At 42.1% G+C, this 23,842-nt stretch overlaps 1 protein-coding gene across 1 annotated transcript in view; it reads right to left on the minus strand.

The window, feature by feature from the left end:
* The window catches only part of WWTR1 (WW domain containing transcription regulator 1), a 144,112-nt gene that overhangs the window by 27,926 nt on the left and 92,344 nt on the right, over window positions 1-23,842 (minus strand). The window contains exon 3 of the mRNA XM_003789475.3: window positions 21,611-21,747. Within this exon, the coding sequence (XP_003789523.1) occupies window positions 21,611-21,747 (137 nt within the window). The remainder of the gene's footprint in view (window positions 1-21,610; window positions 21,748-23,842) is intronic.

The raw sequence follows: 23,842 nt of genomic DNA on the forward strand, positions 1-23,842 counted from the left end.
AAAAAAAAAAAAAAAACAAAGTTCTAAGAGTATGCTTGAGGCCAGGAAGGTCCCCGGACTCAGTGCTAGGCCCGTGCAGCATTTGCTATATAAGCAGCAAATGGGGAAAAGGTAAAGGCTTTCCTCCTGAACTGTTGCCTTCTGCAGCCCCAGGAAGTAGACAGCAACAGACAGAAAGGGCTCTGGCAACTCGTCTGAGCCAGGAGCTGCAGACGATCAGAGAGGCTGCCCAGAGCGCCTCCTGGAATGTTTAACAAGTGTCTTTTTGGCCTTGGAGAGGTTCGGTGGCTTGTCCTAGGCTCGTTTCCCTCATTTTTAAAATAGGTTTTAGTTACACACACACACTGCCAAGTGAAGAAAACAAAACCATAAGGTTAGGCTCAAATACAAAAACCATCATGGACTGGCCTGCATGGGGCTGGATCTGAGTAGATTATGGAAAGACGGCTGGCGCCCCATGGCTAGAAGTTTCATACCTAAGCCCTAGAAAGACACAGAAATTACTTTGCTTTCTTCAAATCCTCCCCAGTTCACATGTGAGTGGGGGGTGGGGGTGGGTGGGTGAGGAAGACCTGTGGTGGGTTACGCATTGCTGATTGCATTCTCAGTCCCCCTCTCCTCTGACCACAGGCTTCTCAGCTGAGGCATCTCTACTCCTGGCACTTTGAGTTGAACTTTTGAAAATGTGTGGTTTTATCAACACATCAGAGGTACAATTCCATTTAAGTGAATGGGTCAGGGTTTTCTCTCCCTGAGCCCTTGGGACTTTTCCACTCCCAGTGCCTATTTCCTACTGTGCCTCTGTTCCATCCATAATGGAGAATTTGACATGTTGTTGACTATGGTTCATTAGTGTAATAAAAATATCATATCCATGAGTCCATACTCTTATGAGCAAATAATTGAATAAATAGGGGAAGAAGAGACTACATAGCAGAATTCCAAATAATTTATGTAGATACACCATCCTCAAAGAGGGGCTGGGGAAGAAGGAATAAAGGCAGATAATGATTTGATCCCAAAGCATTGACTGGGTGGGAGAGAACTTTCAGAGAAATCTGAAAACTACTACCTTGGCCTATGGCCAGATAATCAATATTCACAGGGACAGTCACGATGAAAGTACACACATCCCCTTGATACGATGTGATGAGAATGGTACTTTACCCCTGTGGTCTTCTTCCCCAAAGCCCACAACCCCAGTCCAAATGTGAGAAAAACATCAAATTCCAATAAAAAAGAATCTTATAAAATATCCAAGTATCACTCCTTAAAACTATATCAAGGTTATCAAAAACAAAGAAAAGCCTAAGGAAGGTCAGGTGTGGTGACCCACACTTGTAATCCTAGCACTCTGGAGGCTGAGGGAGGTAGATTGCTTGAGCTCAGGAGTTCAACACTAGCCAGAACAAGAGTGAGGTCCCAGCTCTACTAAAAAACAAAAAAACTAGCAGAGCATGGTAGCACCTATCTGTAGTCCCAGCTACTTGGGAGTCTGAGGATTGCTTCAACTGAGAGAAGTTTGAGGTTGCTGTGAGCTATGACACCACAGCACTCTACCCAGGGCAATAGAGTGACTGTCTATTTAAAAAAAAAAAAAATGGCAGCTCCTATGGCTCAGTGAGTAGGGCGCCAGCCCCATATACCGAAGGTGGTGGGTTCAAACCCGACCACAGCCAAACTGCAACCAAAAAAAAAAAATAATAATAATAGCCAGGTGTTGTGGCAGGTGCCTGTAGCCCCAGCTACTGGGGAGGCTGAGGCAAGAGAATTGCTTAAGCCCAAGAGCTGGAGGTTGCTGTGAGCTGTGACGCCACGGCACTCCACTGAGGGTGATAAAGTGAAACTCTGTCTCTAAAAAAAAAAAAAAAGTCTAAGAAACTGACAGTCGAAAGGCATCTATGGAAACATGACAAAGATAATGATAATGTGGTATTCTGTATGAGACCTTAGAACAGAAAAAGACATGAGGTAAGAACTAAAGAAATCTGAATAATGTATGGAAAATCTGAATGATGTATGGATTTTAACAATAACATAGTATCAACACTGGCTCACTAATTACAACAAAGGTACCATGCCAACGTAGGATGTTAACGACAGGGAAATTTGCACGAGGGGTCCAGGCAGTCTCTGAGGTACAAACTTCAGACTCACATACAACTTGCACTTACGAGCGGGGCTATTTCAGGTGATAGGTAAATGTACCTGTTCCAACTTACATACAAATTCAACTTAAGAACAAACCTACAGAGCCTATCTCGTTTGTAACCCAGGGATTCCCTGGGTGTAGGAACTTTTCTCCATTTTTCCATAAAACTAAAACTGTTCTAAAAAACAGTATATCATAACATGCCCAATCAATATCAGGAACTGTGTGGGCACTGCCTAAGACAGCAAATATTAGTTTTTATAGGTTATATATGGACTTAATATTTTTAAAAAGTAAGGTCTATAATGTGTTCCGTGAGAGTAAATAGATGTTAAGCTAATACATTAAAAAAAAAAAAATTGCTTCCAGACTGTTCCAGGGTCAAATGAGATGAGGAAATGCTGGGCTGAATAAAGTTTAAAGAACTTCTTTTACTGGAAGATTTCTTAAAGGCTTTACTATACACCAAGGGGGTCTCAAGACTCTCTGAGAGGGAGAAATAAATCCAGCAGTTCTCAAATTTGCCTACTTCTCCTGAGTCAGAAAATTCAGAAATGCTGCTCCACTGCAGCTTAGCAAATGTTCTGGCAGAGTACTAACTTACAAGTTTAATAAAATATAAATTAGTATTTATTAAGCTACTAGGATGTGCTTGGCTCTTAAAAATTAATTAAGCCGCTGCTTGGGATACAAAGCCAGAGAAGGGAAAAGGGACTGCTATTCAAGATACAAAGTAACAGAAAAACAAAGAAAAACAAGATTCAGGGAAAACAAGCTTCTAAAAAAGACTGCTGGAATAGCCGCTGAAATTCTCCATCAGCAAACGTTGATTTAATGGGAAGATGTCAAAGATGGTTTGACTTGCATATCAGTGCTCATAGGTGGTGATCGAAACCTTGCTAAAGTAACTTCAGTTCCATATAGTCGAAATGATTTACCTTTTATGTGTTTTTTTACTTCTATGATAAAACGACACTCACTACTAAATAACCCGTCTAACATCATACATGAGGGTGGGAACAGGAAGAAGCTGACATCGTCTTGAAAACCTGAATGCAATTTTCTCAAAATAGGTAAATACGCAACATTCAAATATACACACTGGGTCACATACTGGGTTTGGGATCTGGGAAACTTTCTCCTCATCAGTGGGCAATTTAGGCTAATAAGTTTATATATATCACATCAGAAACACTTCCCAGGGGAGTCTAAACACAGCAGGAGAGGGGAGTATAAGGGCTTCTGATTCTCCCCTCGTTCCCTGTCCTCTCCCTACAAAAGCTGAAAATGGGAACGGGGGTCTGTCATAGTTTGTTCCTGGTGGGGTGGGGGTTTCTCAGGACACAGGGCTTTCAGTGCTGAATCTGGGAAAGTCCCAGTCAACGGGAGAATTTTTCACCCTAGGCCTGTGACTGCCACAGCCCCAGGGCTAACTGGGGGTAGCAACACCCAGGTCTCCCATCTCCATCCTGAGGCACTCCCTTAAAAAGAGAACTAGGTCCCAGTCCAAAATAACCATTCACTATCTTGAACTGAAATCAGACTACCCAGATTAGCTGCTGGCAAGTACTCCTGGATTATAAGAGAGTGGCTGTCCACCTCCTATACAGGTATCCCCATTACTTGATAATCAGAGTGGGAATATTACATATCCACTTTGTAATATTTTTTTTTCTTCCTCTTTGTAATAGTTTAAAGAAATCAAAGACTACTTATGACTGCGTTTATCACTCATAAACATGCACTTGATTAAGGGTTAAGGTCAGGAAAATCTTTCCTGTTGGACTCCTGGTTAAGCCACACACCTGAAGCCAAGTTCTTTTAAGAAATATTGAATAAACTATTCTCTCCCTGTGATTTGAACTCTCATCTTCCTGATGGATGGATCTGTGCTCTCCACAAACCAGACCTGGGAAGAAACCAAGTCTGCTCCCTCCACCCCTTGGAATCAACCACAATGATACAGATATTCTTCCCTTATAAAAACAGTACAAAAATAATTTTAGCGCATTTCACATCTGACTAATGCACAGAGAAGGCACTAATAAACATGTTCTCCCGGAACGTCAGGGTGAGAAATGGGTAACTAACTGCTAGTTTCATTTATAAGAAGATGATCATCACATACTTTTCTTCTTTAAAAGAGAACTATAATAAAGAAGAAAACTCATGAAAAACTCGCAATGTCCCTCCAACCTGTAAAATTCTCTCTTGAGGATGCATTTTAACCGTGACCCCCAGAGTTTTATAAGTGAATATTTAACGAGTACTAGATTCTAGCTGCTTCCTCTTTACTTCCAGAGCAAAATTCCCTGCTTAGCCCCACTTCATTTGACTCTGTTTTATCACTAATGGTGCCAAACCCCTTGTTTTCCCCACAACACTGAGTATAGGTGGGGGCCTATATTTACCAGACCTTGTATCAGCACCACAGAAGCTCAGGCCACAAGGGACCTTGGTTTCTTTCGACCAGTGGCACTGAAACGTTTCTTTAGTAGTATGGGAGCTTTCTCCAGAGCCCAATGCACGGCTTGAAGCAGAGGCTACCTCTCCATCCAGGGGTTCATTCCACAGCTGGCCCTAGCCCTCTGCTGCTGCCCCCCGGGTGGAGGGGGGGAGTCAGCGCTTAAGTGCTGGCCTGTGACTGTCTTCTCTCAACTCTGTGGGTCTTGCAATCACTCTGCCTTCTCTACAGGCATTTCTCAACTGTCATGGTGAAATTTTTAAAATATTTTGAAAGGCACCACACTTTTGGAGACTGAACAATGAAGTCAAGCTTCTGCACACATCCCCCTGAGATTCTGGTGCAGGACCTCAGGACACACTTTAAAACCGATGACTTGGAGTAGTTCACTTATTTTAGAGATGAAGAGCTGGGGAAGGTGAAATGACTCAGCACAAATCACAGGCAGATTCAGTGACAAACCCCGGGAAGCTGAGAGTGTGTGAGACGCTGTACCAGTCACCAATCACCAATGTGCCCTGCCCAGCCTCTGGAATCAGAAAATATCTGCTAAGTAAAACTTGGTGACAAGGACAAGCAATGTTTCCTTTCCCCTACTTTAAGAAAAGCCAAGTGAAGCCTAATTTAACTAATGTACTTATTTTAAAATAATGGCATCAACATGAATTCCACGTTTTGATGACACCCTGTTTGTGTGATCTGTTTTGACAGAAAACGCCACAGCACTTTGTTCGTCAATCCTCCAAAAAAAGACAATATCAAATTAACTTTGAAAACTTAGGAAAGTCTATACGGCAAAGTGAGTTGGTGCCAAGAAGTGACACTAGATTTTTCGGCCACAGGGGTCTGGGAGAGTTACGGTACTCAACTGGAAGAGGCCAGAACATACGGGCGTAAATCCTTTCTGACTTATGTGCAGACACAGCCACACCAAGCTTAAAAAAAAAAATCAGCAGTAAGAGGGTCTGAGTGCAGCTGTAGGTCTTTTCCTCTCTGTTTATGGGCCGTCCGTGGCTTAACTCATGGAACCAGCCAACATCAGGTGTCACGCAGCCCTGTCTGATGGGAAACATATGTCTGCAGAGGTAGGGAGAGAAATCCAGCCACAGCCCAGCCTTGACTCAATCACAATACAATGAAGGGGGAAAAGGGCTGCAGACGCGTCTCTCGCCCTTCTACGTCTCTCTCTGCTCCTGCCAACAATGAGCTGCTTGTTTCTCTTATTTCCCAGAAACTGTATTAGCTGTCCAACAAGGTCAGCAAAAAAAAGAAAAGAAAAAAAAAAGCAGCTTTTCACTTCAGGGTGCATTTGGTTCCAAAAATCTGTAAAGTATTAAACTGAGAAGTTGCACTATCCCATCTCCACACTGAGCCCTTTATTCCAGTTCTGGGTGAGAATAACTATAAGGAAATTTCCCATCCAGCTCGGTCAATACAGCACAGCACTCTGGGGTATAGGGACCTTCAGCCACACTTTCCCAGCTTTACTGTTTCAAGTCTTAAAACCACTCCCAGGTGCCCCAAAGCTTGGCAGCTGGGCCTTCAACTCTCCAGATGCCCCAGACCCTTCTAGTTTTAGACTTATAACCCCCACAGCTGCATTTATTTCACAGGCAACCCTGAATTTTTAGCACCCAGAAGCGATTTTCCTACTTGTTATCCTGTCCTGCCCATCCAAAAAGTAATCCAGTCCACAAACCAGTGTTGGAGCATCCAGGCAATTCTATTCTCCTAGGTGTAAATATCAAAACGCCTGTAACACTGACTTTTAGAATGTCCTCATAAATCCATTACCCTAAATGCATATTTTCTCGGCATTTAAAAGATTTAGACATTAGCTCTCCCTGTTATAACGTATCCAGAAAAGTCTGGTGAAAAAAAAAAAAATCCCATCTTTCTGGCATGTTTTCCTTTTTCTTCTTTCTAGATCCTGCTATAAAGAAATCATCCTCCTTCCACTGAAAGAGCATCACAATGTGCTACTCAGAGTCCATCAGATTGCTGGGATTTATCAAAAGTGGCTGGTGGCAGGAAGAACATCCATGGAACTAGCGAATTTAGATAAACAATAACCTAGCTTGCAAAAAAGGAAATTGGGTGTTCACTTTGCTGCTTCCCAAAGTTATCCTTGTGACTTTGAATTTAATTCTGTGGCTGGGCAATAGCGACATAACCAAAACTATTTTCTTATCCTCAGACAATAGGTATACTTTTATCCAGCAGGAAATGGAAACTCTGATGCGTGCATTTATTTTCATTAGCCAGGAGAGAGTCTACAGTAGCTTTTTATTGGTTAGCTTTCTTGAATGATTTTAAAACTACTCCAGGTGCAAAGTATGACAACCCAAACTAACAGACAGAGAATGAATTTGCAGCTGTGTTCCACAAGGAGCGGGGGGGGGGGGTGTGTGTGTGTGTCAGTGTAAGCCTCTAGTATTTAATCTCTTTTCCTTTGTTATAATGTGTCATTTTAGTAAATATCATTATTATTCAAAGAGGTCATACAACAGACACCAAGGGCTTCAAGAGATAGTCAAAAGATGGAAAGGATTTATAAAAAAGAACATGCAATTAATAATCAATCGTGGAAAATTATCAGCTGACAAGGAATCATAGAAATGCAAATTAAAGAGCCATTTTTCAGCAATCAAATTTGCAAAGATAATAATCTGATGCAGGTGTTTGCACTGGGCCCAGACTACTCAGGAAACAAAACAAAACAAGAATTTAACCAGGGGTAGCGGGATTAGGAAATCTGGTAAAATCATACCCTAAATTTTGGAAATTTGTATATATATGCATTTCATTGAGTGCTGAACCTCCAGATCTTGTAAGATTTCTGGTGACCTCAAAAGAGTTACTTACCTTCGAAATGAAAAAGTATTAAAATATTAATCGTAGTGGCGGTGTCTGAATTTTTTTTTTCTTACCAGTGTTCTACTGTGCACTTAACTATTCATTCCCACTGTTTCTTATTCCTAGACTGAGCGATGAGCAAGATGGCAAGGTCTCTGACCTTCACGAGCTCACAGTCTAATGGGGAGACAAGTAACACCAAACACACAGAGTAATTTTAGTGACGAGGGCTTTGAACAAACAAATGGGGAGCTACTTCAGGCAGGGAAGTTAAGGCAGGCCTCTGAGAAGAGGTGATATGAGATCTACAAGAAAAATCTGAATGCAGTGTGGAAATTAGGGTGGGGGACATATCAGGCCAGGGACGGCAAGGGCAAAGGTCCTAAGGTGGGAACTGTGAGCTTGGAGTACTGTGCAGAAACAGGGCAGCCCACCTGGATGAGGGGCGGAGGGTGAGGGCAGGGACTAGTCCTCTGGTGAGCATTGGCCTCTTTTCCAGAGAAACAGAAATCTCCTCCCAAGTTCACAGCTTGAACTATGCGGGAAAGTGCCAGATTATTTCACACCCTATGATAAAATTAAAAATTCTGAAGAAACTCAAGACATGGTTAAGTTCTGGGAGTATGAAGGAAAGGGCCTCTCAGGATCAGCGTCCTGGAGTCTGTCGCTTGTTGTTTCTTAGCCCTATGAGGTGGTTCAGGGTCATCCTTGGGAAGAAATGATAAGGTGTGGGGCAAGGATGGGGGTAGGGAGAAACCAAAGTGGCTCTGCTCTTAAACATTTACCAAAGGAGATTCTGGTCCTGAGCAAAATAGGGCAAAAGCCTATAGTTCCAAATTTAATTTGGGAGGGTATGTCAAAGGGGTTCTTAAAAATTAAAACAAAAAGACTCAGCGCCTGTGGCTCAAGCGGCTAAGGTGCCAGCCACACACCCCTAAGGTGGCGAGTTCGAATCCAGCCCGGGCCTGCCAAACAACAAGGATGGCTACAACCAAAAAATAGCCAGGCATTGTGGCGGGCGCCTGTGGTCCCAGCTATTTGGGAGGCCGAGGCAGGAGACTCGCTTGAGCCCAGGAGTTGGAGGTTGCTGTGAGCTGTGATGCCACACCACTCTACCCAGGGGGACAGCTTGAGGCTCTGTCTCAAAAAAAAAAAAAAAAAAAAAAGAATATGTCCTTTGATGGGCATGCCTGTGGCTCAGTGAGTAGGGCGCTGGCCCCATATACCAAGGGTGGCAGGTTCGAACCCAGCCCTGCCAAACTGCAACAAAAAATAGCCGGGCGTTGTGGTGGGCACCTGTAGTCCCAGCTGCTTCGGAGGCTGAGGCAAGAGAATCGCCTAAGCCCAGGAGTTGGAGGTTGCTGTGAGCTGTGATGTCACAGTACTCTATCAAGAGCAATAAATTAAGACTCTGTCTTTAAAAAAAAAAAGAAAGAATATGTCCTTTGGGAAAATACAATCTGAGGTATTTAGAGATAAAGAAGCATAATGTCTCCAACTTGTCTCAAATGGTTCAGAAGGAAAAAAAAAGGAAAAAACCGTAAATATACACACAGCCAGAGATAGGTAAGCAAGTATGGTTTTGTTTACAAGCAAATTATAAACAATTAACAAAGGCAGATCTGGGTGAGGGTATTCCTTTTTAAAACTACAGTTGATGTATGCGTAAGATTACTTCAAAATAAAAAGTAACAAATTTAAAAACAAAACCTCTCTACACATAGCCCAAACTCACTGGGGACTGAGAATTCTCAGTCTGGCAGGGTCCAAAGTGTTCTGTACAGGGCCATTGTTCTGTGGCATTGCTGATCTCTGAGGAAAACCTTATTAAACAATGGTTTTGGTAACTGATTGGGGTAGGGATGGGAACATTTGCTCCCAGGCTCCCCCTCTCCAACCCAGTCCCCAACTATTATTTAAAGGATGTTCATTTTCAAAACATAGAGAAGCCCAGAAGGCAGGACAAAGTGTTACTCTCTCCACAGGACTAGCTGGGAAAGTCTTTCAGAAGAGACACTACTGGACAGTTGCCTCTGAGGACAAGACACCCAGAAAAGGAAATTACAGTTTTTCATAGCGAAACCTGGGATGCCAAGAGAGGTGACTGTAAACTTCGGACCCTGCTGGGACAACTCCTCACTTCCCAAGGTCAAAGCTGAGAGCGTGGGGCTACTCTGGCCTCCCTCAGAGGAGAAGTGAATGAAGGGATGAGAGGAACAGAGAGGGAACCAGCAACGGTGAACACACGGAGCGAGGGCTATCTCAGGCCAAAGCCACCCTATTTTAATATACTGTAGTTTGGACCCTGAGATTCCCTCAAATTGCAGGGAAAAAAATATCCCATGCACTTAAAATCAGAGGAGTCGCAGAAGAGAAGAAGCCCATTAAACAGAGAAACAATCCAGGAAGAGGCATCTCAGGAGTGTCCCTTGTCTGAGAGCCGCAGGCACAGATGAGGTCAGGAAGACATCCAGAAACCTTCAGTCTGGAGCTGCCTCGAGTTTTTGTTTTGTTAGGGTGGGATGATCCAATTCCATTTGGCAAGAAAATATAGTTCTGTCCTAATTAATTCAGGCATTATAGTAGTAGGTAAGGGTGGAAATAAAAGAGTATTTTCTTGATATTTGACATGGGAGCTCTGAAGCAACTAGATGAAGGCCTCGTGAGCCAGGACTCAATCCGCCGCGTGAATTTTTTTTTTTTTTTAACTTTCTTTCTTTCCAGCTCTGCAAATATTTAAATCTTGGCAAAATTCAAAACTCACAACTCACTCTTCACTGGCGTCTGAGAAATCTAATACTGCAAAAGAAGAGGACGAAAATAATATGGAATGAAATGCACGACACGTACCGGGAAGCAAAACAGCTTCCAAGGAAACTTCCATTTATGGTTCAGTCGAGAAACGTATGGATATACATGCTGAAGACCAGGGCCAGTGGGAAAGTGAGGGTGTCTGGTTAAAAATACACTTTCTGTGGAGACCTTAGATGTGGTTAACGGAAAGGAGCACCCCAAACCCGCCCTAAACACGGAGGCCCTTTAGACAATTCCTTGCTTCATTTCATAAAAGCAAAGGATGCTAAAACGGTGCTGTTAAAGGAATTTTTATATTTTATTCACAAACATTCCAAAGAAACTAGAAAAGTTCAAACTATATGCCTCTCAAAAGAAGCACTGGTTAAATAAATTACGACATTGTTAGTTAAATAAATTTACACAAGGAATACTGTACAGCCATCAACATGGTGCGATGGGTTATAAGCAAAGGAAACATGTCCCCGTCTTCTTATTTTTTAACTTAGATTAATTTTTTAACTTAAAAAACTGAAATAATGAGAATCTAGTTTGTATCTATCAGAATTGTGAAGACTATAAAGTCTGATAATAAACAATATTGGGCAAGGTATGAGGAAAAGCACTTTATTGATAGTATTATAAACTGGTATAACTTTTTTGAAAAGAAACCGAACAATATTTATGGAAACATTAAATGCACACACTCCTTGATGGAGGAATTTCTACCTCTGTAAAATTACCTTCTAAGAGCTTGGCACATGGCACAAGGATTTATGTCCAAGGATACACAGTGTAGCACTGTTTAATAGTAATGGACAATCATTTTTAAAAAACCATTTTAAATATCTAGCACAGGGGACTGGTTAAATAAAATATGGCACATTAATAGAACAGACTATTATATATTCCTGACAAATAATAAATAAATCATAAGTACAGTTAAGAAAGCTCACAAAGATTTGTTAAGATTTAAAGAGACACACTGTATCTACCCAGGCATGCATGTGTATGTAGAGTGTCTCTGTAAGAACACTCAGGAAGCTGGTTTCCCTGGGGTCAGGGTGGGAAGGAGATTTGCATGTCATAAATGCCATTTGGACTTTTTAAAACAACTCATCAAAACATATTGTATTATAGAAAAAGATTTACTGATATAGAAAGATACTCTTTGGTCTACAGAGTTTTAAAAGTAGGCTACAGTCAGATATTGTGGCTCATGTCTGTAATCCCAGCAACTTTGGAAGATAAAGCAGGAGGACTGGTTGGGACCAGAAGGTTAAGAGCAGCTTAAGCCACATAGCAAGGCCCAGCCTCTCCTAGCTGGATGGCACCCGCCTGTGGACTCAACTACTCAGGGAGCTGAGGCAGGAGCACAGATTGCTTGAGGCCAGAAATTTAAGAATACAAGGAGCTGTGATCACACCTCTGCACTCTGGCTGGGGAGATAGAGCAAGAGCCATCTCTTTAAAAACAAACAAACAAAAACAGTCCAGAAAAATAGTATAGACGAGTTTCCATCTTTTTGTGTTTAATGTTTGTATTGGAAAAAGACAAGACAAATATAGAAGAAAATGCTAGTGTGAGTCTGAATAATATCACAGTGGCTTTTTATTGTTTTACTTTTTGCTGATCAGCATTTCCCACAATGTCTCAACAGCAATTATATAATATGAAAAAAATAATTCTTAAATCTTACTGCCTCATATATGTTTAGGATCTTACTTTTTTAACTGCCCTTAAAAAAAAAAAAAAAACACAGGGAAGGGGGTGAGCACATAAGGAGAAAAAGCCTGTGGCAGCTTTTGTTTTCCTGGCTCCTCTTATGGTCGTATTTTGCTGACTTCATCTGCAGAGAATTACTCAGAGTAAAACATGGAAGAACAGCTGTTCGTGACCACCAGCAACTGCAGAACACCCAGGGAATAAATTTAGACTTCCAGAAAAAGGAAGAAGAAATCAATCAGTTGGTACCTGGGAGGGGGAGGTAACGATCACACACAGGAAGGGGCAACAGTACCAGTGGCCCCCGAAGAGGAGATCAGAGAGAAATGTCAAAATGTCACTCAGCACTTACCAATTTGGAACAACTGGCTGAATGACAAACCATGGCAGAATCTCACTGCCAACACAGGGCGTCAGACTTGAACTGGGTGAAATTCTTCACAGCAAGGAAGTTCCCAAAGGAAAACCCTGGAAGTCTGCCAGCAAACAGCACTAAAACTGTCAAAATGATTTTTAAATCCTTCAACAGAGGCCACAGTTTGGTGAAGAGATTAGATCCCACAAAAATTTAATTAATTAATTAATTAATTAATGTGGTACAAACAAAGTAATAAAAAAGTCTGACCTAGCCTTGACCTCCTTCCCTAGACACTTTCCTCTTCTCTGGGTATAAGGGGCATCTCTGGAAGTTTTCAGACGGTTAGACTTACAGAGGCCGGACACTCAATCCCACTCTCAGAAAGTAGAACGGGAAGTGGACTTATCCATTTACCCGCCAAATGAAACAATACAATTCAAGAATCCAGATCCCGAGCTGTAACTTTTGTTCTCATTTTTGAAGTTTACTTGGTGTATCTGGGATCAGAACTCTCTGGAAAGTGGCTTTGTGTTTCCTTGCCCAAAGCTCATGTGTGCACTACGTGCCAAAATGACAAAAGCCAATGCCACAATAAACGTCAACTTCAGACCAAAAACACTCCGTCAAAAACTTGGCAATCCTACTCCAGGTACTTTCCAGGTAAGCCAAAGACTCTATGTTTGAATGGGTTTTGTATTTTTATTATAATTATAATTTCCAATCATTGCACAATTCTGCTGTGGCTCCTGCACCTGAGAGAAACATCTGGGCACTTGAAAACGCCTGACCTCTCCAGATGCCACTCTGGATCTACGCACAGAATTTCCAGGGGGAGGCCCAGCAGAATCCTGCCCAGCAGCAGCAGCAGCCCAGGATGGTTCTTTTGGGAACAAACAACTGGGTTATGAAGACGCTTGTTTAACAAATGTGCCAAGGGACACAGGCCTGGACCGCACGAGGAGAAACAACGGTCCCAGAGACTAGTGAATAAATAATTCGTTCACCACAGGCAGACTCAGTCAACTGCACGCTGGCACATTCCTGGTTTGGTCTGTATCACATGCAGGGCCCGGAGCCTGCTTTCCCACACCACATCCTCCTCTTCCAACCTAAAAAACTCAAAGGTACCAAGTGGTTCTCTTTGTGGCTATCATAAAAGTAATATAACCCACATTACAGAGAAAATAGGGGCAATCACCCATAATCTAACTCTAATCTCTATTAACATTTTAAAAATACCTAATTTATTCACAAAATTATTCTATAAAATAGTGCATCTATGATGCATACTGCATGTCGCTAGGGGCTAAAAATACACAGATGAAGAGCAAGCTCTCAGTCTTCAAGAAATTTAGTCTTATGGGAAAAGGGAATCTAAACAAAGTCATTTTTTAAAAATAAATTTATAATCACAGCATAAATAATTTTTCCTGCTGTCTAATATTAGAATGCTGTAATAAGCAGTTTTCCATGTGTCTACATAGTCTATTTCACAGGTTACAAATATATTTATTTTCATATTACAGGCCTTTATTTACTTACAAGCTATTGTAACTAACACATCTTATGTACACAGCATTCCAAAATGTTCATCTAGCATTCTACTTTGGAATTTTAGAGACCATTGAAGTCTCTTGGAGACTAATTTTTTTTTTTTTAGAAAATCTAAAAAATAAAAAATTTTGAAGGCCCCAAAATTCCTTTTTTTTTTTTTTTTGAGACAGAGCCTCAAGCTGTCCCCCTAGGTAGAGTGCCATGGCATCACGCTCACAGCAACCTCCAACTCCTGGGCTCAAGCGAGTCTCCTGCCTCCGCCTCCCAAGTAGCTGGGACCACAGGCACCCGCCACAACGCCCGGCTATATTTTGGTTGCAGCCATCATTGTTGTTTGGCGAGTCCAGGCTGGGGATTCGAACCCGCCACCTTAGGTGTACGTGGCTGGCGCCTTAGCTGGTTGAGCTATAGGCGCCGAGCCGGCTCCATATTTCTTAACAAAGATGGTATTTTCTACCTAAATTTCTGAATTTCTTATCATAAAATCTGCAAGTCGTCATCACCTGATGTTAAGACATCAAGGTAAATGAATACTAGTCTAGATGAAGATTCATCCACGCTAAGATAAATGTTAACACAGCCATGAAAACACAAGGCTTATTTATTTCTTTTACACACTATCATGTCCTATTTTCTTACCCAAAAGAAATGGAAGCAATTGACTTAGCAAATGTCTTTCAGGCCCCATTTCACATATTTCTTAAAGAACCTTAAAAGAAAGAGCTATAATGAATCTCCTTCTGGAATCCCCAAAGAAGAGCAGTCTTCAGTAATGCTGATTAACTGGAGAGAATTTTGACAGCTTCCTCGAAAATCTAAGAAAAGAAAATTGATTTTCTATGGTGTGAAGAAAACTTGTTCTTCCTTTTCCAATCAAGGAAAAAAATCCCTTTACATAGGAACATCTTCCCCTTTTCCTGTGTCCACCAGTGCTCATTTTCTTCCATAAATGCACACTTTCCGCCACAGCAATCCTAGCAGCACCCCACCACCTCCGTGAGGTGTACAGGTTTCTTTTTCATTGGTCTTAGGGGGTGTGTGTGCCCGGCGCCGGCCTGTGCACTTTAGTCTAATTTATGCTGCTTAAAGCCACAGAGCTCAACGGGGAGAAGGGCAGATCTGGAAAAATCACAGTAGCCAGATGCGTCTGCCATGAACTCACCACATAAATGCGATGAGGGAAAAAAACCACTGGAATAAAGAAAAACAGAAGATACCAAAGTGTAATTCTGACTGCTCGCGAACTCTCAGGACACCTTTCTACGTGCTTTAAGCGATGCTTAGCTGCAGTCTTGCTGTTTTATTTGCAGTTGATAAAACATTCTTAAGTGTCTTTGCACACTTCCTAGAGGGAAGAAGGAGCCAACGTAGCAACCTGAGCACAGACAGGATTTTCCATCTTGTCTTGAAAAGTAAGCCCCAAAAGAAAAAACAAAACAAAACAAAAAAAACCCCACACATGTGTTTATAATTTGAAGTACAGCTCAAGACACAGACCTGGAGGACTCAGACTGGACTGGCAGATGGCACATCTTCAAAGAGGGAAGTGTGTGTATGTGTAATTTCTTTTTTTTGTTCCTATAGTATTGAAAATACACTTTGGCTGCACTTTGCCCAGAGTTTCTGAACTGGCTACAGCTGACAGTCTGGAGAGGTTATTATAAAGTCTTTATTCTTCCTGTACCGTCTGGAAGGGTTTTGGCACTCTGGGTCGGGTCCTCATTCCAACAAAGAGCTCAGTTAATGCGTGGCGGGAGCCCAGCACGCCATGGTTTATGGTCGCTAGGATTACCACCGAGAAGGCAGAAAACTTGCATGTCACTTTCTTTTCGTTTAAAAAAAAAAAATCTTTTTTTAATATATTGTACTTTAAGTTGCTACATGATTTCAGTGTTTGTGTGGCAAGAAATGGGAAAACCTGACACTGTCACCACTTGCAAGGTAAAAAGTGCCCTTCACCAAGAACTCCAAAGTCTGACTGCTCTTCACAAACTCCCCATTAGTGACCCGACTGGTGACAGGACCGGGTCATGAGCCTGCTCCTCTTCATCTTCTCATAGCTGTTGTCTGAGGTTAAATGTCATTTTTTGGTATAACATCAGCTCGTTTCACAATTTGTAAGCAAAAGCGCTGAAATGATGTAAGTTACCATAGCCATGTTTGGGTTTTCCTGAAGGAGAAACAGACTGGCTTCATTTTTCTTTTTTTTTTTTTTTTTTTGCAGTTTTTGGCCAGGGCTGGGTTTGAACCTGCTACCTCTGGCATATGGGGCCGGCACCCTACTCCTTTGAGCCACAGGTGCCGCCCCTCAGACTGGCTTTCTAGTAAAGCATAACCAAAGGTCTTCCTCTGGGCACTCAGGGGCTAGAAAAGTGAGGAAAAACAAGGGTACCAGCTAACAATAATAGCAAAAACAATACAGGTCTTTGGAGGCTTACCAAGTACCAAGGCACAGACTTACCAGGCGGCTCCCATAGCTCAGTGGGTAAGGTGTTGGCCATATACACTGAGGGTGGCCGGTTCAAACCCAGCCTAGGCCTGGAAAACAATGACAGCTGCAACAAAAATAGCCGGGCATTGTGACGGGTGCCTGTAGTCCCAGCTACTTGGGAGGCTCAGGCAAGAGAATTGCTTAAGCCCAAGAGTTTGAGGTTGCTATGAGCTGTGACGCCACAGTACTCAACCAAGGGTAACACAGTGAGACTGTGTCTCAAAAAAAAAAAAAAAAAAAAAAAAAACCAACAACTTACCAGATGCTAAGTCTTTATCACCCTTTTACAGATAAGGAAAATGAGACTCAGAGAGGCTAAGTAATCCAACTAATACATGGCTACCCAAAGAGAAACCTAATTCTGCCTCCATATTCTTCCTGTCAAACACCATTTAAAACAGCCCAATCCACGCCCATTTCACCATCACCCTAACAAAGGACTAAGTTTCCCAGCAGGCTCCGTTCTCCAGGGTCCACGTTATATATATTTTATAACAGGGCCTACATAGACCGTCTATTTTTTGTTTGTTTGTTTCATTTTTTTTGTTCCTTTAAAATTTCTAGTAGGTATTAATTAAGGCTAGTAATCTACTTAAAACATCCAAAAGTCAATCTGGTTTGTGTTACGAAAAAATAAAACTTCCCACCCCCATCGTGTGACTTATTAAGTCAGGATTCTAAACTAGTTAGATATGACAACAGTGGCAGGGCTTCCATCGAGAGGTAACCTCTCCTCATCACTATCCAAAGACCTCCAAGGTCTTCTTTTTTTCTTCCACTCACTGGGCACATCTGGACATTACGCTTAAAGGTCACTAATCCGCTCTGACAGAATCAAATTGGGTAAAACCTTAGGTTTGTATTGTACCTAATACAAAAACTAAAACTTCAGTTAAAAACTACACCAAGCTGGAGATGGTTATTTGAACTAAAGTATAAAAAAAAATTATTTTTGCAGCTTCCCCTCCAGAGCTTATTTCATTTGACTTAGGTGTTTGACAATTCAGAGAGAGTAAAACAAATCCGCCAACAGGCAGAAAGAACTACTATTTTTACAACGTTACTTGCTCCAAGATGACTTTAAGTGATGGATCTCTCTTCTCACAGATAAACTATGACTTTATTTGTAAACTATTTCAGGGGTACATCTCTATCAAGAGCAACATAGACTCTGTCTCAAAAATAAATAAATAAATAAATAAAAAGTTCTTAGAAGAAATAAAATATCTACCAGTAAGAAGTTTCTCAGGGGACCAAGGAATGGAAACATTTACACCAGGGGGCACTCTCTTCCCTGAAAGCGATGAAATTCATCACCCCTAACTTAAAGCACTCTGCATTCTAACCAGCTCAAAAAAAAAAAAAATCTTTTTTCTTGAAAACCTTAGAGCGAGCAATGAAATTATCTCCAAACATAACATGCTATAGTTAAATAAAACATAAAAATTTTTTCCACACAGAATAATGGTGACAATAAGAATAGACATTCATTTTAGCAAGTACAGTTCTAAGTATTTTACATATATAAACCCACATACAGGGTGGCCATAAAGTTCGTGTGCAAAATTGCACACTATTTTAAATTACGTATGAACTTTATGGCCACCTGTATTTGCTCATATCATTAATTATCCCCTTTCTACCTATGGGCAGAGTGAGGCACAATTAAGTAACTAAACAGGGTCACCGAAGTAGGAACTGCAGAGCTGGGACTCAAATCTGGCATTCTGATTCCTGCATCCATGTACCTAACCTACAAAAAAATGTGAGCTCTCAAAAAAGGAGATGTATTCCTTAATTTACTTAACTATGTCACTGATTATATCACAGCTCAAGAGACACATAAAATTAGCATATAGTAATCTTATTAACCATACTTCGGCATCCTTTTCACATGTAACAAGTACATAAATATCGCCCATTGAAGGGGACATATCACTTAAGTTCACTAAGTCAGCTATATTCTACTACAAAGTATCAAAGTTCTAGCTTTAAAAAAAAAAGAAGAAGAAGAGAGGATCTGCTCTTTTTTACTTTTAAAGACTGATAAACACCATGAACCGCAGGCAGAGTTATAGCTTGAAATGAAATATTCTGAATAAATCATTTCTTATTAGGACAGCTTTGTGGCTATAAATTATCTCACGGTCTTTGGAACTTACTCAGCATTCCCAGTGATATTTCCATCCTTTGAACACATCTGTGATTCTCTGTAAGATAGCAACTCATTTTGCAATGGGCAAATACTCAAATGTTGTTGGAAAAAGCCAAGATTATGTGTCTTGAGAAATTCATTGTGCTGATTTATTACAAATATGAAAACTAAGGTATTTTCTTCAGTCACAGGTGACTTGGTTTCAGAATGCTCAGATTATAACTTCTTTAGATATACTTTACTACTGCAATTGTGTTTGTAGACACTCATGTGTGCCTTCAATATTAAGTTTCAAGCATTTAAGGTTATTCTAATTTAATTAGCCAACTTCCTACTTATTGTGCAATTTTTTTTTTTTTAGACAGTCTTTCTATGTCACCCTTGGTAGAGTGCTATGGTATCACAGTTCATAGCAACCTCAAACTCTTGGGCTCAAGTGATTCTCTTGCCTCAGCCTCCCAAGTAGCTGGGACTACAGGTACCCGCTACAACGCCTGGCTTTTTTTGTTGTTACAATTGTCATTGTTGGTTAGCTGGCCAGGGCTGGGATCAAACTTGCCAGCCTTGGTGCATGTGGCTGGCACCATAACCACTGTACTATGGGCACCGAGCCTGTGCAATTTTTTTTAATTAAGAAGAGGCCAGGTACAGTGGCTCATACCTATAATCCCAGCCAGCGCAAGAGGATCACTTAAGTCATGGGCTCGAGATCAGCCTAAATAAGAATGAGACTCTCCATCTTAATATAATAGGAAAAAGTAGCTGAGTATCAAGGCATGAGCCTGTAGTCCCAACTACTCGGGAGGCCGAGGCAGGAAGATCATTTGAGCCCAAGAGTTTGAGGTACAGTGAGTTATGATGACAACACTATACTCTAGCCTGGGCAACAAAGCAAGACCCTGTATCAGAAAAACAAAACAAAAACTAAGGAGAAGGCATCAAAGAGCATGACCAAAGATAGTCACTCCAGTACTGGGTGTACTGCCAGCACACCGGTAACAACATCTCATCAGATGAGAACTAGTTAAATAAACTATAGTATATCCACATGTTAACCTATCAGGCAAGTTTTTAAAAGAATGAGGCAGCTCCATATGGAGGTGAAAAGGGCAAGGCACAGGCAGCTTTCCACTACGCTCGCACTCGTGTGAGGAAGCACACACAGACACCACTGGAAGCACTGGCTGGCTCCAGGAAACAAACGGGGGACTGAGGAAATGGGGATTCGAGAAAGACTGACTTATAAGCTTAAAGTTAAAACCTTAATAATCAGTTTTCAGAATTTTTAATGAACATTAAATAGCTAAAGAAACCACAAAACTAGTCTAATGCCACCAAATTTGGGTTTCTTTACTACACTGACATCTGCTTTGTACATAATCTACATAAGCTCCTTCATATATATATGTATGTATTTTTTTTTTTTGGGCTGGGGCTGGGTTTGAACCCGTCACCTCCGGTATATGGGGCTGGTGCCCTATTCCTTTGAGCCACAGGCACAGCCCTCCTTCCTATATTTTTGGAATAAATGACTCATGGGAACTTTGATTTACCACCACTGGTACAAGGACTAGTGCCATTTTCTTTGATCTGCCCTTTAGATAAGGAACACAGCAGAGGTTATCCCACACCATTTGCTTTTTGGGCAGAGTGTACATCAGCAAGCTTTAAAACAGAAGATTCAGACTTCCTGGAAGAACAGACACTTGGAGCTGACTTGGGTCTGCTTGAGTTCATACTCACTTTGGCTAAGCCACAGTGTGAGGGAAGGGTGTCCAGGAATAACGCTTCCATTTTTATCCTGTTCATTCCTGAAAATCCAACGGGAGATTCTTTTTACTCCCTAAAATTAACTGTGCCGTGTATAAAACAGTATCTGGGTATCTGATCTTAAATGGAAATGTTATCTGGGAAAAAAAGCACCATCTTTTACATAATAAAACTTTAAATTTGGCCCTTTTTTTTAGCACTGAAGGGGGAGGAGAGGAATGGCTACCAAAAGACCTGGCCAGTTCTGTTACTATCCTTTATTGATTTACTGGTGATTATCTCTAGGGGGCATATTATTAGCAGAAAATATCCTCAAGTCTAAAATCACACTTAATTGCTGTAAATAAAGTGAAAAGTGATCCTATCATCCAGCAGCAAGTATGGGGAGAATTATGCAATGGTTAACTGCATTCTAAACTCGGACCAATCTGCGCTGCTGCTCACCTCTGCAATGCACAAGCTGTGTGACTTCCAGAAAGTTTCATCATCTATGAACTATAGAGTCTGTTACTTTGTGTAGGGTTACTTGGAGGATTTCATAAGATAAAAGCATGAAAGCACCTAGCCTGCTGTCAGACATGTAGTTTGAAGTTATTATGCACCCCTCCCCCCCCAAAAAGGGAAAAGGAGTAAAGGGATTTGAGACCAGAGTTTGCAACTGTAGGGTATTCTTTTTCTTTTTTTTTTTTTTGAGACAGAGCCTCAAGCTGTCCTCCTGGGCAGAGTGCTGTGGCATCACAGCTCACACCAACCTCCAACTCCTGGGCTCAAGCGAGTCTCCTGCCTCCGCCTCCCAAGTAGCTGGGACCACAGGCGCCCGCCACAACACCCAGCTATTTTTGGGTTGCAGCCATCATTGTTGTTTGGCGGGTCAGGGCTGGATTCGAACCCGCCACCTTAGGTGTACGTGGCTGGCGCCTTAGCCACTTGAGCCACAGGCGCCGAGCCAACTGTAGGGTAGTCTTCAGGGGCTAAACCACAGAGAGGGGCACGTGCCCTGCTGGCCTTAGTCTAGGTGACGACGGGAAGTGTAAGTGACTTTTCAGAGGACGCTGAAAGGCAACCGGAGGGGTGCTGGAACTATAGTGTAAACCTAAGGTAGCAGCATCGTGACCTGGTGGCAAAGTAGCCGAGGAAAGGCAGCGAAGGCAGAGGAAGGTACTACGGCAATCCAGCCAAGAGGGATTAAAAACCACAGTGAAGGACAGAGACAGCCAGGGCCACTTCTGAGCCCCACAGACCCTGGGTTGAATAGGCGTTTCTTCCGCTCGGAGTCAAAGCTTGGGGCTTACCGAGATTTGGCTGGGACACTGCCATGGACCTCTGAGGCACTGGTGTGGAACTGACGGCAGGGTGGAGGTTCATATGATTCAGGGGCTGATTCATCGCCTTCCTAGGGTCTTGCCATGTGGTGATTTTTTCTATGTGACTAAAAGAAGGAAAACAATTAATTATCTTTTTAATTGTCAGCATCATTATCTTCATCACCATCCTAACAATGGCACGGCGGTTAAGTGACGCTGGCTCTTCCCTTGGGATCAACTTCTAAGTGGCTGACAAGTTGTGCTTGGTTTCATCCAAGGACACGTTAGCCAGCTTGACCCTCCATCCTGGTCGGGCCACACTGGGGATTCTGCAGGAGGACCAAGACTGCACTGTCCAGGCTGCCCCTGCGTGCAGTGAGGCCCAGCAAACCTCCCCTCTCCCCAGAGAGCCCATGTCCCCACCAGCACCCCACACTCTCCCTGCTTTTACAAATCACATAATAAGGATCCCTCTTCCTGCATGAGTGAGCTCTGACCATCTCAGTGCAAGGCACTGTGAGCTCCACCAAGGTGACACATAAACCCTCACGCAGCTCACCGTCACCAAGCTAGATGACAATGTGGTGGGAGGCCAGAAGAGCAGGAATAAATACAGCAAGGTAGGCAAGGTCAACTTACCAAGAAACTTAGATACTGAGGCAGAAAGGTTTCCGAGGAAGAAGACATGACCAGATAACTATAATCCTATACAACTTCTAACATTCGTTACTACAGGCAGTCTCAGAGAAACCAGCCCAACACAGCTCCTGCCGGAAGTTTCTAATATGTCCTAAGAAAGGCAAACAGGGCCTTCAGCTTTGCTTACTACCCCCCAAACCACATCAAGACTCCCTCCTAGTGCCTTCAGGCAGGCCCTGGCCCACTCCATCAAGTTCTTCCTTTAGTGAGAGTTGATGATATGTCTCTATGTATATACACGCACACATATATATACACATGCACACATATATGTGGATGCAAAATAGATTTTAAAGAGGTGCAGATACATCTGGTACCTTCTCCTTGTTTTATAAGCAAACTGATTCAGAGATCGTTCTATTCCCACAGACAGAAGAAACTCAATGCCAGCCCTTTGCTCTGGGCCTTGTACCAGGCTTGCCACTTCACGTCAAGCCGCACACACAGTTGTCTCTTCCTTAGGCGCCCAAGGAAAGGAGCACAACTGCACTTTCTGTTACACACACCATAATTTTGATTAACCATGGCCTCACTTAGAGCCTTCCTACTATCATCAGATTTAATCCTAGGGCTAGAAACCTCCTTGCATTGAAGTTACGGTTACATTTGTCTTCTTTTCTTTTGCTTCTATTTCCTCACATTTCAATGTTGCCGTGGCTAAACTTCTCATTCAGATTTCTTTATCCAAGAGTTGAAGATACTGCTGTGGGGAGTTCATCCATTGCCTTGAGAGAAAACTTGGATGTTTTCCTAAGAAGATCTTTAAATGAGAGGGAGTGGAGGGTGAGAGGAGGAGGAAGAGGAAGGAGAGTAGGAGGAGAGGAGGCAGGGGAGGAGGAGGAAGATGAGAAGACGAGGGAAACAGCCTTGGAAAAGAAAGCAGAGTTAAGAGTAACTGTACTATAGGTGCCTTCAGCAATCTTCAAAAAAATAATAAAAAATAAACAGGGAGGAATAAAAATAAAGAACCAAGACTAGCTTATTAAAAAAAAAAATAAAAATAAAAAAACCCATAAAAATAGATGGGGAAAACGAAAGAGATGAAAATCATTTCCCTCAGCACAAAAAAAGACAATAGTCTTAGTTACACCTTTAGTTTAACAAGTGTAATTCTCTTTAAAGCTTTCATAAAATCCTTCTGTCAATTTTAGGCAGGCATAAACTCACAGCTAACCTCAGGAGATTTGTCAAAGGCTTTCAGAGCGAGGAAGCAATTAATGACATTGTCAGTGTTAAGTCAACTGCCTTTAGCAAAATAATTAGAGTTAAGAAATCCTTTGGTTGGGGCGGCGCCTGTGGCTCAGTGCGCAGGGCACCAGGCCCACATACCGAGGATGATGGATTCGAACCTGGCCCCGGCCAAACTGCAACAAAAAATAGCTGGGCGTTTTGGTGGGCACCTGTAGTTCCAGGTACTTGGGAGGCTGAGGCAAAAAGAATCACGTAAGCCCAAGTGCTGGAGGTTGCTGTGAGCTGTGACACCATAGCACTCTACCGAGGGTGACAAATAACAACTTTTTT

This window comes from Otolemur garnettii, unplaced genomic scaffold (assembly GCF_000181295.1).
Source record: "Otolemur garnettii isolate 467f Iridium unplaced genomic scaffold, OtoGar3 scaffold00032, whole genome shotgun sequence".
Lineage (NCBI taxonomy): Eukaryota > Metazoa > Chordata > Mammalia > Primates > Galagidae > Otolemur > Otolemur garnettii.